We start from the raw sequence: 14350 nt of genomic DNA, 5'->3' as shown, positions 1-14350 counted from the left end.
CAAAAGATTTCACAGAGTAAGTTTAACATTAAAAAAAAAAAGACAAAAATTTTAGGCAACTGTAAAATTTTTACTGTCATACACCCTTAACAATATTGTTACATTCTTAATAATTCAAAAAAATATATAAAATACAAAAGCTAAAAAAGTTCTAGTTACTTGCTGCTTTTTTTAATATTTATTTTTTAGTTGTAGATGGACACAATACCTTTATTTCACTTATTTATTTTTATGTGGTGCTGAGGATCAAACCCAGGGTCTCGCATGTGCGAGACAAGCAAGCACTCTACTGCTGAGCCATAACCCCAGCCCTTACTTGCTGCTTTTTAAGGAAGTTTTGAATAATAATAATTCTATTACTATTAATAAGAGAAATGTCACATCAAGCATTATCAATGTGGTTGCCTTTCCTACAATTCCTGAAGCTATATTTGGGATATTTCAAAAGAACATTGCCAATCAGATATACATGATGAATTAAAAGTAAAAGGCTCTCTTGTCAATGCATTTATATCTGAAAGCTAAATTTGAAAAGCCTAAGTAAACTCCCCTCATGTCAACAGAAATGAAAAATGAAAATGCACATACCCTAAGTAAGAGAAATTCTGGTTTCACAAAGTCGAGCAAATACATAGTATCAGGAGCTCGGAGCCAGTCTGCGATGGATCTGTTGGTGGAGGTCCCAGTGGGGTTATGGTCAGATAGAGAGCAAAGGAATCAAGCATCCTAAGAAACTTCAAAATGCTATTTCCCACTCTTCCAGTGATCTTTTTTCCATAATACTTTCCACTCTCTAACCAAATATTTATTATGTATGTGTTGCACCTTCCAACAACCTAAGCTCCACAAGGGCAGAGGTTTTTAGTTTTGTTTTGTTCACTGAAGTATTCCCAGGGTCAAGAAGGCACTGATACACACATTCACCTGAACAGAACATGAACAAGAATTTTGACCACTCTGTCAGTTCTCCACACTCTTACTCTTCTAAAGAGAGGAATTTTGAACACTGAAAACTTTCATGCATCTTATTCTATTTTTTTTAAATGAAAAGACTTACACCATCATATAAGGTGTCTCCTACCCAACTATATTACTCTCCTATGCAAATGTTAAAATAAATGTCAAAGGTCTACTTTTAAGTGTCAGCAACTAGCAGGGACTGAAAGGCAGGCTGTCTGGCAGTCAGCAAAGCTTCAGAGCTAAGGAGATCATTTTTAAAAATGGTTAACCAGGAAAAAATAATACTAAGTATTTCTGGCTTAACCAATCCTCACAATGATGTTCGAAAAGAACCTTTGACACTGTTTGTCAGTGACATTAACTACGAAACAGAAAAGAATAGAAATTGGCAGTTACATTCAGCCCTCTATTTCCTTGGGTTCTGCATCCAACTGAAAATATTCAGGAGTAAAAAACCTATATCTTCATTGAGCATTTACAGTTTTTTGTTCTCGTGATTATTCCCTAGACAATTCAGTACAACAGCAATTTACACTGCCAATTCTGATTACTTACAGTAATCTAACCTATAGAATTTAAGAGAAGGAAAATCAGGTTCCTTTAGCAGAAAGAAAATTAATATGTAAGATAATTTATTACTGAGGTCAGAAAGGAAGATAGGCTGTCATGGCAAGATTGAGCAAGGACACAAATACCTGTTATTGGTTTTTAAGTAGATCATAGCCAAAGCTAGAGTAGCACCTGGACAGGTCACATCCACATTTATGGTATCTCCTTCCTGTTGAAAGAGAAGTCACTGACGTTAAGACTTTGAACTATGGGCTGGGGATGTGGCTCAAGCGGTAGCGCGCTCGCCTGGCATGCGTGCGGCCTGGGTTCAATCCTCAGCACCACATACAAACAGAGATGTTGTGTCCACCAAAAAAAACTAAAATAAATAAATAAATTCTCCCTCTCTCTCTCTCTCTCTCTCTCTCTCTCTCTCTCTCTCTCTCTCCGCCCCCCTCTCCTCTCTCTTTAAAAAAAAAAAAAAAAAGATTTTGAACTATGTTTCTGAATGCTAGTCAACACCTCAAAGTAGCATATCTACAACTGTTGGTATGAGAACAACTGTTATCAAATTAACTTCTTAGGTTCTGTTAGTTTATTTGGACTTACTTTAATCTGGTAGCTTGGAGATTTATGTTTCTCCCTGTGCACTCCTGCTTGAAAGCGCCTATGACCTCCAACCATGTACTGATACAGCTGCTCAGGCACATTGAGATCAGACATGCCTATCAGATTGCTGCCATGCTAGAAAACAAAACAAGAGGCATGAAGAGAAATCTTACAGAAGAAAATCCATAACATCCATAACCCGTACCCACAACAGGTGAAACACTGAACTAACTTCAAATCAGTGTATTTTGATTTGCTTTCTTTCCAATTAAAATAAACATTCCTTATGAGATAATATTGAAACTATTCTCATAAAAACTATAAAATATATGTGTTCAAGTTTAACTACTTTGATTTTGTAAAAATACATAAAAGCTTCAAAACAGTCAGTGACCTTACAGTAAAGGAAAAGATAAGCTGTGTAACTGAAACCTGGAGTGTGAATCACTGTGCCTGTAAAATTTTCCAGCAACGGTTATCAGTAACTTATTGCTACTTGCTGGTTGCCAGGTTCCTTTCTGTGCATGTTTAACATGAATTAACTCACTTAACTCAAACACCCTAGCCAAGAGCTACTACTAAGAGTTCCATTTTAAGGAAGAGGAAAGTGAGGTAAAGAGGGATTAAGCCCAAGGTCACCTAGCTATACATGCAGGTTTAGATGTACAACAAGGCAGTTCTGCTCGACAGTCCACAGAGGTAACTGTCCATAGAAAACAATGGAGTCAACTGACCTAACTCACTATAGTGTCAGGATCTGAATTCAGGCCCCATACCCAATATGATGCTTTGCCACTGTACCCTGCCTCTTCAGCTCAAATGCTAAGTCAAAACTCCAACAGATGGTCAAACACATGGTGAATTTTTTGACTGCATATAAGAAAAAACTTTCTTTATGCCATATAGTGTGACCATACACTGAACTAGTGGTTCTTCAGGGGAACTACATTCCAAGTGGAACAATCACTTGAGGAAATGTCTGCCGTCATTTGGTACACATCCCTTATATGAAATTAAAGATGGGCCAACCAGACATTGAAAGTGTCACAAAGCAAATGCTATTGTGGCAGCATTCTGGGATAAAAAGTAAACATCACAATGGCAAGAGAGGGTCAGGGTTTATTTCTAGCTAGCACTTCAGCCGACTCTGAGGATTCCTATCATATATTTTGTTTTCTATCAGAGTGGGCTGTCACTTCTTCACCTTACGTCTTGAACTTTTTTCAAGAAACTTCTTTCCCTTAGTTCTCTCATGAATACCTATTATCTAAGCCAGGGGGAAGACACATTCAGGTCCCACTCTTCATTACAATTTCTCTCTATCTGCAAAACTTTGAAAAATTTCCAGAAGGAAGGGCTGAGAAATCAGGTTAAATCACAGGAGGGCAGAGTGGCATCCAAGTTAAAAGTCAAGGTCATTCCTCTAGACATGCAGATGTCCCAAGTGGAGCATGGGAACGTGCAGCTTACCCCCAAGCAAACCATGCCCAGGGCCAGGCCAGCAGCTAGAGAGTATGACTCTCGGTCAGTGCAGTACTCCATCTCGGGACCAGGGGGCCGTCCTGCAGGAAGAGAGCAACCAGTTCAAGCCAGCCTCCTAAGACTCCAACTCACACAAATTTTGTAGAGTTGACTTTCAAGTTGCCTAAGAGAAACGGGCTCAGTATGACTCCTTGAGAAAGTTGTGACAGCATCACAAACAGCGTCTACACTTTCTCTGGATACATTCTCACTTATTTTAAATCTACATAAGACTGATCCCTACTATGGTAAAATTTCTATGTATTGATCCTAAAAGTTAGGTTGGATATAAAATTCACACTTTAAAAATGCACTCCATAATTCTAACTCTACCCTTTAAGAAAACAAAATGTATTATGTATAAAGAGCACTCCCTCCAAAAAGAGTTCACATGCCTAGGATTTCATCCCCTGGGGGGAAAATGCAATTAAAAAGAAAAAAAAATTATTGGGCTGGGGATGTAGCTCAAGCGGTAGTGCGCTCACCTGGCATGCGCAGGGCGCTGGGTTCGATCCTCAGCACCACATAAAAATAAAAAAATAAAGATGTTGTGTCCACCGAAAACTAACAAAAAAAAAATATTAAAAAATTCTCTCTCTCTCTTAAAAAAAATTATATAAAGGTACCTACACGTAAGTAGCAAAGAATCAAACAACCTAAAAAGTCCTGAAGACAGAAATGATCAGGCATTTTACAAGACATCGACTCAAGGAGATGTTATACAATATAAATTAATTTTAAAAACCATTTATGATGGGGCTGGGATTGTAGCTCAATGGTAGTACACTTGCCTAGCATGTATGAGGCACTGGATTTGATTCTCAGTACCACATATAAATAAAGGCCCATCAATAACTAATAAAATTTTTTTTTAAAAAAACTTTATGATTGATCTATTTTCAAAAAGCAATTCTGATGGCAATGTATAAAAGAGCACATCAAAATCAAATCTTCTTGGGGCTGAGGATGTGGCTCAGGCGGTAGCGCGCTTGCCTGGCATGCGTGCGGCCCGGGTTCGATCCTCAGCACCACATACAAAGTGTCCGCTGATAACTAAATACTAAGTGTCCGCTGATAACTAAAAAAAAAATATTAAAATTCTCTCTCTCGGGGCTGGGAATGTGGCTCAGGCGGTAGTGCGCTCCTCTTGCATGCCTGCGGCCCGGGTTCGATCTTCAGCACCACATACCAACAAAGATGTTGTGTCCGCCGAGAACTAAGAAATAAATATTTTTAAAAAAATTCTCTCTCTCTCTCCTCTCTCACTCTCTCTTTAAAAAAAAAAAAAATTCTCTTTCTCTTTAAAAAAAAAAATCAAATCTTCTCATACAATGTAAGAGAGGTATGCTCGGCGGTGAGACCATGCAATGACAGCATCAGTTATCACTATGAGACAGCTACAGTATGTTGAGTTACCGTGAAGATGAATACCAGTGTTGGATAACTCCTGAGTAAGCATTTTTCACATCAACAACTTAAGTTATATTTTGGTAACAGGAACATCCCAGTTTTGTGAATAATTTCTTTCATCATTACAGTAGACCCCATTATCAGCCCCAATCTGCACTGCCCTACCATGTTTATCCTCTGAAACAGCCTCCAGTGGACATGGAGGCCGGCTTTGGTCTGGAACCCCAGCAGGCACCATGGACACACTACTGAAGCGTGCTTGCATTCTTTGGTTCCCTCTTACTGATCATGCCCATCCTTTTCCGGTCATCATTCCCTGAGTAACATGTGTAACAAGTACTTATACAGCAGTTACACCGCTCTGGGCTTCATCAGAAGAGATGATTTAAAGCATATTGACATGTGCAGGTTCCATCTTCCACTCCGCTGCAAGTGCTACTGCCCAGCAGAAGAAACAAAGTGACACCAGGGGCCCAAACAATCAACTCTTGAGTTTTAAGTGGGCCACTGCCAGACATTGCCTGGAAAAGACACAGTGGATAAAATCACATGCTCACATGTGATTAAGACCAGAGGTACCTCATTTTGGAATTCTGTTACAGGGCTGCCAAATAAGTACCTATCTAATTATCTGCACAGTAACACAAGCCTTAGAAACCATTACTTGTAGCTTGTTAGTTACTCTGTGCTCATAAAAGCTACTACTGTTTTTCCTTAATTTTTGTAATTTTACTATGACTTAACCTGGGATCATATGGAGTGGGACACATTTACCTATGACAATAATGTCTTTCAACACTATTAACCCCATACCTATTTCAGCCAAGAGGACCTCAGCAGTGTGTCTATGAGCTGTCCCTTGATATACGAGGCCAATGCCCACCACTGCAGCCACCTGGACATTGTGAGGAACATCAAGCTCTGTGGATGTTGGCGGTAAGAGAGCAGGAATGTGAATGCTAAGAAGCCGAGTGATTGACATATCCATGGTGCCCAGTTTTGCTGCAGAAACACCAAGTAGCAGTCCAATGCTCGTCATTTCATGGCCCTAAGATGGAAGGAGAGTAAACTTAAGCCTCACTACCCAAACAAATATGTATTTTTTAATGAAATACTACCTGCCACTTCCAGTAAAAACTTTCATGAGACAGGCAATGATAGACACCAAGAATATAGTGGTAAACATGGACTTTGCTCTCTTATAGCTAGTGTACAATAAGGAAAAAAGTGTTAAACTAAAAATACACAAATTAGTCCATTATTAAAAAATAATTACAGGGCTCAGTTGTGGCTGCAGTTGTGACTCAAGAGCACTTGCCTGGCATGTGTGGGGCACTGGGTTCTATCCTCAGCACCACATAAAAACAGGTAAATGAAATAGGTATTGTGTCAATCTACGACTTAAAAAAAAAAAAAAAGAAAAAGCTGGGCATGGTGGCATAGGCCTATAATCCCAGCAGGAGTCTAAGGCAGAAGGACTGCAAGTTCTAGGCCAGCCTCAGCAACTTAACAATGCCCTAAGCAAATTAGCAAGACCCTGTCTCAAAAGAAAAAATAAATATAAAATGGGCTGGGGATGAGACTCAGTGGTAAAGTGCCCCTGGGTTCAATCTCTGGTACCAAAAAAAAGTAATAAAAGGGTTGGGGTGTAGTTCAGTGGTAGAGCACTAACATGCACAGGCTCTGGGTGTGATCCTTAGCACCACAAAAACCGAAAGGTAGGGAAGAGAAGGAGAGAGAAAACAGGAGAATAAGAAAAAAATTAGTGGGCTGGGGTTGTGGCTCAGCGGTAGAGCGCTCACCTAGCACATGTGAGGTCCTGGGTTCGATCCTCAGCACCACATAAAAACAAACAAAATAAAAGTATTGTGTACAATTTAAAAATAAATATTTTAATTAGTATAAAAAAATTAAGAAATACCAAGTATCATAAAAGAGTATTTACAATGGAACCCATTTAAGATTAGAGGAGCTAGAGGATTATCAGGAAAGTAATCTCTAAAGATGACACAGCTGGCTAGCTTTGGTGGCGCACCCCTATAGTCCCAGCAGCTGGGGAGGCTGAGATAGGACAATCAGAGTTCAAAGCCAGCCCCAGCAAATGTGAGGCACTAAGCAACCCTGTCTTTAAATAAAATACAAAATAGGGCTGGAGATGTGGCTCAATGGCCAAGTGCCCCTGAGTTCAATCCCAGTACCCACCACAACGCCATCACCAGAAACTGACATAAACAGGACTTGAAGGATGAGCACAAATTACCCAAAAAAGAGGCAGGAAGGGGGCACTCAAGTTGAGGAGGAGCAATGGAAGATGATGTGAATGTGACTGGAGAAGCAGGGAGCATCAAACAGGCTCCCGGCAGCACATCAAGGGCAGTGGAAGATGGCTGGATGGTTCTGGCAGGGGAGTGGCCCACACTGGCCATCACACTTTAGAAAGATGATCCTGCCTATAGGAGATGAAGAGACTCGGGGGGACAGGAAGGAAAGGCCAGCAGAGCAAGGAGGGGCTGACGCAGCAGGCAGACAAGGTGCAGCACAAGACCTGGAGCTCGAGTCTCACCTTTGTCAAGTAGTCATGGATGTTGAGAGTGGCCAGCTTGGTAAGATGCCCATTCAGACCCAGTGCCATGAGGAATCCAGCATACTCATTGGCTAACTCAGCATGCTTGGGCTTGTTGTAAACAATCCATGCGGAGTCAATCTGGGAGGCTGGAGCTATCTTCAGGCCAGCAGCGACACCGTTGTGGAAGCTGGCCCAGCTTGTCATGTTGGGGGGCACATCAATGTTCCCACTGTTGAGGTCCACTGTTGTGTTTCGAGGGGGAGCTCTCCCTGTCCAGCCAAAGGGGAGTTTACATTGAAAGAATAAAAATTCCAAAACAAACTTATTAAATTTAGATCTTTGAAAATAAGATTGCTTTCATTGCTTTTGAAACCTTACATTAGCCCCATAACACCTGGAAGGATATCAGGCTGTATGGGCACTTAAACTGAGAGTCAAACTTTGTGCCAGGTGGAAAAAATAATAACTGCTCATTGACTGTCTGGCTACAATGCAAGGGGTTGATAATAATGGTACTGATTTAACTTTACATGGATCTGATTAGGATATGCACTGCTTTGAAATCTTTCAAATTATAGGAAGCTTAACTGGAAATTAAAATAAAGATTCACTAAAGATTCACATCACAGTTTAACTACATGAATAACAAATCTCAAAAGGTGACCGATGATACTGAGGTTAATTTCAAACATTTCATCCCACATTTTTCTTTGGACATTAAGGAAAAATTAGATTTTAAGAAGAGATGAACTTTATAAATCTGCTTGCTCTTGTATGTGCCAATCCCTCTCTGTGTGTAGACAGATATCTAATCATATGCTATTGTTAAAAAATGCCAAGTTGTAAAAGCTATATAAAAAGCATCTGTTGACAGATATGAGTTACCCAATCAACTACAAAGAAGCATTCACTAAATATAATTTTATGTTCAATATATTTAAAAGCAATACAAATTAAACATTTGGGAATCTCCATGTTTAGTCTGAATTTGTTTATTGATTCCTTTGTTTTTGGTCTATATCATGTACAAATACTGAATTCTTTTTATGTTTTGAATGTTCTATATTAGCTCAAGTTATTGATGGATATTTAAGATATATATTCTAATTATTGCAATTGTCAGGTTCATTAGCACTTTGAAAACATGGTTTTAAAACATTTCTAAAAATGCATGCAAAATAAATTTTAAATAGTGTGTTATTTGTAGTGTATACATGTATGCACACACACACAAACACACAGCATGGAGTACAAAGTGAAGCACATTTGTGTTTCCCCTTTGAATATAACATACCAGTCAGGTTCAACTTGGGAATAGGCAATGGTTCTGTTGGAACAGGATGATATGAAAACAAGGTAAACATTCCTCGCCCGACCGGAAGGGCCATTGTTCGCTGACACAACTGGAGCAATCTATGATTAAAGTAAAAACCAAGAGATGAAAAACTTAAAAGCCAAGTATGTCACCAGTAGGCAGGCACTTCCACAGAAGGCAATATGTAAGATAAAGTCACCACAAGGCAAACCCAGAACCCAAACAGGAATATCTCATTCTAATACTCCTGCTCCCAATAAGGACTCTAAGGGGGAGATACATTTCCTTTCTTTTGTTTCATATTTGCTTTGAATGAAACCCAGCTGCCTACAAACCAAGCCAATACTCCCTGAGTGTTTAGAAAAAAGAAATGTCAAGTTCTACTCTGACTGATAAATAAGGTACTTTCTAGGTTTTGTCACTGTGTGGCTTTCTGGCTGCCCTCAGTACCTGCAGGTTCCTTCCCCCTTTCTTTGGCCAGCAATCCATCACATGGTTTACACACACACAAACAGAGAAAGGTGAATGAATTCCAAGCCTCCTAGGGACACAGACCCAAGGTTTCACTCCCGTGGGCTAGGCAGGATGGCACTAGACCACCACTCAGCAGGCATGCCCCAGGGTCAGACAGTTGCTGTGGGCTCTCCTACAAAATTAACACAGCACTCTGACTTGTTTCTATGTTGAATTCCTTTCCATATAAGCCCTTAAAATAAGACAAAATATTACCAAAATTTTGAAAGTAGCACTTGTAACTAAGAAATGCTTTTCAAAGTTATATTTAAAAACACAGAAATATCCCTTCAGAAGCTAACCAATGGGCGCACATTCTCTCTGCAGATGAAGCTATCCATAAGCACTCTCCCCTCGTAATTATACGCATATATAATTCCTTTTTTAGTTCAATGGAGAGGAAAGGCCAAGAGGCTGCTTCCCATAGAATTTTTTAGAGGAAATTTTTTACTTTTTAAAATTTTCTAACTGTAGATAGACACAATATTTTTATTTATTTATTTTTATGTGGTGTTGAAAATTGAACCCAGTGCCTCACACTTGCTAGGCAAGCGCTCCACCACTGAGCCACAACCTAGCCCCTTAGTGGAAATCTTATACATAATCCAATTCAGCCTTGCAAAAGTCCCAAAATTATAACAGCAATAACAAGAATACTGTATCTCTTGAATATAAGATGCCACTAATTAAATGCTTCATGAGCTCACAAAGTACCAAGGAAGAAAAATGCTACCAAGTGAACTGACATCTATTGACTAAAAGATGCATTCTCATTTCAGAGATAGTAACAATTTTTTTTTTAAAAAAAAAAAAATGAGCATCTAAGAAGCAATGCACTGATAGTGACACTGGCCCGCAGTACGGAGCTTCGCTGTGTGTGAGGCAGGACTCCAGGTACTATACAAATACCGACTACGTTCGGGGCTGTGACTCCGTGGCAGAGCACCTGCCTCTCCCATGTGAATCTCAGGGTTCAATCCTCAGCACCACATAAAAATAAATAAACAAAGTAAAGATACTGTGTCCATCTATAACTAAAAAAATTTTTAAAGATATATATATATATATATATATATATATATATATATATATATATATATATCACACTAGGTGCAGAGGGGAGACATGTGCACACGGGGAGCAACAGAGGTAGCTTTGCTTCAGTAATTCATCCAAAGTCACCCAGCAGAGAGTGGCCCCCCTGGCTCTGGAGCCCACGCTCCTTACTCCTAGGCACCACACTCAACTTGTCCAACCCTCAGGCTGCTCATTATAGGTGACTAGTGCCTAGCTGCATATGGAAATTATGGCTCAGAGCCTCTGTAGCCTGTGCTACGTACAGGTGGCCTCCTCCCCCTAAAGCAGAGCCTTTAGAAAAAGTAAAAACTAGAAAACAGTGGCAGAGGAATGACAGACAGGAGAGACAGGCATAAAAAAGAATAAAGACTTAAAAATTAAGTTCAAGTATCCAAGGGCAATGGCTCTGGAAGGTCACAGGCATGACACCGGTTATTACTGAGTCTAACAATTTATAAAGGGCTATAGCATGTTATAGTGTATCCAACCAAATGGTTGTAGAGTATTACCTGTCACACTTTAAAAAAAATCATTTAAGTTTAAAAGAAAAACACTCAAAATCTATTCCTGATTAAGACACAGAAGAATGAGTGCAGTGTTTTGCTGTTTACAATTCTGAAGGTGACTACCAGCAAAATAGTTTTAGATTCACGTTTTCTAAACAGTACACTGCTGTACTTCGAGAGGAGGAGGATCTAACTATGCCCTCAACTGCCACAGGTATTCTGAAAACATGTATGCTTTACTGAGGCTGGATGAAAAATTAAAATTCGTGATTAAGAGAGCTGGAGATGTAGCTCAGTTGGTAGAGTGCTTGCCTCACATGCACAAGGCCCTGGGTTCAATCCCCAGCAGTGCCACTAAAGAAAAAAAGAGAAAAAAAAATGTGGTTAGGTTTTAACTTCATTATGACTTTTAAAATCTGTTTAGAGCCTCAAATGCTAAAAATGTGAAGAGAAAACAGAGTCTCAGATCTAACAAAACACTTGGCCAGAGACAATGGATGTGCTCCATTACCTGTTTTCCTTCTCTTCAATGAACTCGTGGTCGCTGAGCTCCGGGTACTGCACCACGTTGACACGAACGGGGTGCGCGCTCTGCAGCAGCCTGCGCACATCCTGCACCCGCAAGTCCTCACTCCACACCAAAGACATGACCTCGTGGTTCATGTCATTCATGCCATCATCCTCCTCCTCAGCTTCTGTTCCTGAAGGAACATCTGATGAGAGCACCTGGGTGACAGACTTCATTATAATAATAATTTAACAAAGAGTAACAGGTAATTACTGAACGTGAGGACACACGGCTAATACACCATGACTACACCAGCACAGTTTGTAAACAAGTTTTCCAAAGCAGGACTGTGGGTTCTCAGGGTACACTGGGACCCTGGCTACACATCATGTTGCCCAGGTTGGCCTGAACTCCTAGGCTCAAGTGATCCTCCTGCCTCAGCTTCCCAAGTTAGTGGAACCATACCAGCCACCAGCATGCCCAGCTCCTTCAGATCTTTTTTAAAAGCACTATAGTGCCTACTTGGAAACATTCTTTTTTTTTTTTTCTTTTGGCGGGGATGGAGGCATGGGGGTGTTTACCAGGGATTGAACTCAGGGGCACTTAACTACTGAACCACATCCCCAGACCTTTTTTGTATTTTATTTAGAGACAGGGTCTCACTGAACTGCTTAGCACCTCACTTTTGTTGAGGCTGGCTTTGCATTCACGATTCTCTACTTGGTAACATTCTTTATTGAACTGAGGGAAATTTTTAAAATTTAAGTTAGTCAGAAAAATTCTAAATAAACTGTAAAAATCTATACCCTAACCATTTTAAAAAGGAAACTATTCCCAGTGGACTCTGAGCCCACTTTTGCTCACTGCACGCCTACTACCTTAAATTCTGTCTGCTGATCAGTGCCTTTATAGAATGGTCAGTTTTCACTTTTTTCCTCTTAAGTATAAATGAAAGACTTTTTTAAGAGGTTAAAAAATAAAATTTCGGGGTTGGGGTTGTGGCTCAGCGGCAGAGTGCTCACCTAGTACATGCACCACATAAAAATAAATAAATGAAAGATATTGTGTCCAATTAAGAAATAAATATTTTTTTAAAAAATTAAAAAATAGAGGCTGGGGATGTGGCTCAAGCACACTCACCTAGCATGCGTAAGGCAGTGGGTTTGATTCTCAGCACCACATCAAAAAAAACCAAAATAAAGATATAGTGTCCACCTAAAAAAAGCTAAAAAATAAACACATAAAATAAATAAATAAAAATTTCCTAAAAAGAGGGCTGTGGTTGTGGCTCAGTGGCAAAGTGCTTCCTAGCATGTGTGAGGCACTAGGTTCAATTCTCAGCATAGGAAGGAAGGAAGGAACGAACGAACAAATGATGTTCATCTACAACTTAAAAAAAAAAAAAAAAGAAGAAGAAAGGGACTGACTGCCACCCTGTCCTCAGAATCTTGCTGGGGGCTTTAAGGGCACTCCGGTTCATGTAACTCAGTCTGACTACAACCAAGACGCATTCACATGGGATTCTTCCACTTGCTTCCAAGAAGAGTTTTATAAGCCTTTAGCAAAAAATTAAATCTCACTTGAAAATGTTATTAAACTTTTGCTACACTTAATGTGGAAGCAACAACGTTAGCATGAAAAAAAATAACCAATATGAGCAGATTATCACTGTTAGTTCATACCAATTCACCGTGGTTGCTCTAGGGGGATTTAATTTTCAAGGAAGCCATAGTCAAGCCCTGCATAAGCACAGCTCCTTCACAACAGATCACAAACAGACAGTGATCCCTTAAAAGAACACTGGCACTGGCCATGAGTACCAAGGTGTTTTACAACAGAACTGCCTAGTGACACATCTCTCAGAACACATTCATTGTTGGGTGACACATGACAGTACGTCAGGAGTGAGAGTTACCCAGAAAATACAAGCCCAGATAGCTCATGTTACAAAATGTACCTTGGAATAACTGAACAAATTGAATTTGGGTAAGATTTCATATGATGACATTTAAGTAATTGTTAATGGTGATGAAATACTCCCTCTTATAACAAAAAAATACTGAAGACGATTTTTGGTCAGGGAAAGAACATATTGTTAATAAAATTTGTTTCTTGTTAAGAGCAGATATTTTGGTACACATTTAAAGAGATGTATTGCACCCTGCTGAAGATGGGATCCCCAAGGAAACATTCTGGCACGGGACTGAGGCAACTCTGGGGCTGGGAGTAAGTTTTCACGCAGGCGCTGAAGACTCATTAAGGGCCCAAGACCTAATGGACTAATTTCTTTTTTTTTTTTTTTTTTTTTTAAAGAGAGAGAGAGAGAGGAGAGAGAGAGAAAGAATTTTTAATATTTATTTTTTAGTTCTCGGCGGACACAACATCTTTGTTGGTATGTGGTGCTGAGGATCGAACCCGGGCCGCACACGCATGCCAGGCGAGCGCGCTACCGCTTGAGCCACATCCCCAGCCCCCCTAATGGACTAATTTCTATGTGACAATTCCAGCACTACTAAGAGATGAGCCAAATCCCCACTGTTTCCTCAGGGACATGAGTCACCAGGAGAGGATTCATTCCTGAATCTTCCTTGATGAGGTACTATTTATTTTTAAAAGTTAACTAGAGGGACTTGGGTTGTAGCTCAGCACTAGAGTGCTTGCCTAGCATGTGCAAGGCCCTGGGTTCAATCCTTAGCACCACATTAAAATAAAGGTAATGTGTCCAACTACAACTAAAAAAATATTTTTTGAAAAGTTAACTAGAGTTCTAGAAGTTTCATACATTTCTTAATTATTTATTATGGTACTAGGGATCA

The 14350-nt window shown here is 39.8% G+C and overlaps 1 protein-coding gene and 1 non-coding gene across 6 annotated transcripts in view; one reads left to right on the top strand and one right to left on the bottom strand.

Moving 5' to 3' along the window:
* Positions 1–14350, bottom strand: part of Anapc1 (anaphase promoting complex subunit 1) — an 80155-nt gene that overhangs the window by 20917 nt on the left and 44888 nt on the right. For 4 of the 5 annotated variants that reach the window (XM_078028306.1, XM_078028305.1, XM_078028309.1 and 1 more), the window contains 8 exons: positions 11538–11764; positions 8910–9028; positions 7613–7884; positions 5863–6097; positions 3589–3680; positions 2119–2253; positions 1656–1738; positions 589–667 (listed from right to left, as the gene is read on the bottom strand). In XM_078028306.1, the coding sequence (XP_077884432.1) occupies positions 589–667; positions 1656–1738; positions 2119–2253; positions 3589–3680; positions 5863–6097; positions 7613–7884; positions 8910–9028; positions 11538–11764 (1242 nt within the window). The remainder of the gene's footprint in view (positions 1–588; positions 668–1655; positions 1739–2118; positions 2254–3588; positions 3681–5862; positions 6098–7612; positions 7885–8909; positions 9029–11537; positions 11765–14350) is intronic. The other variant, XM_078028307.1, reaches the window with a different exon arrangement.
* On the top strand, positions 11308–11380 carry Trnav-cac (transfer RNA valine (anticodon CAC)). The gene has a single exon. It is a non-coding gene; the product is annotated as a tRNA-Val (tRNA).

Source organism: Ictidomys tridecemlineatus, chromosome 12 (assembly GCF_052094955.1).
Source record: "Ictidomys tridecemlineatus isolate mIctTri1 chromosome 12, mIctTri1.hap1, whole genome shotgun sequence".
Lineage (NCBI taxonomy): Eukaryota > Metazoa > Chordata > Mammalia > Rodentia > Sciuridae > Ictidomys > Ictidomys tridecemlineatus.
This window is presented reverse-complemented; position numbering and strand designations above follow the sequence as displayed.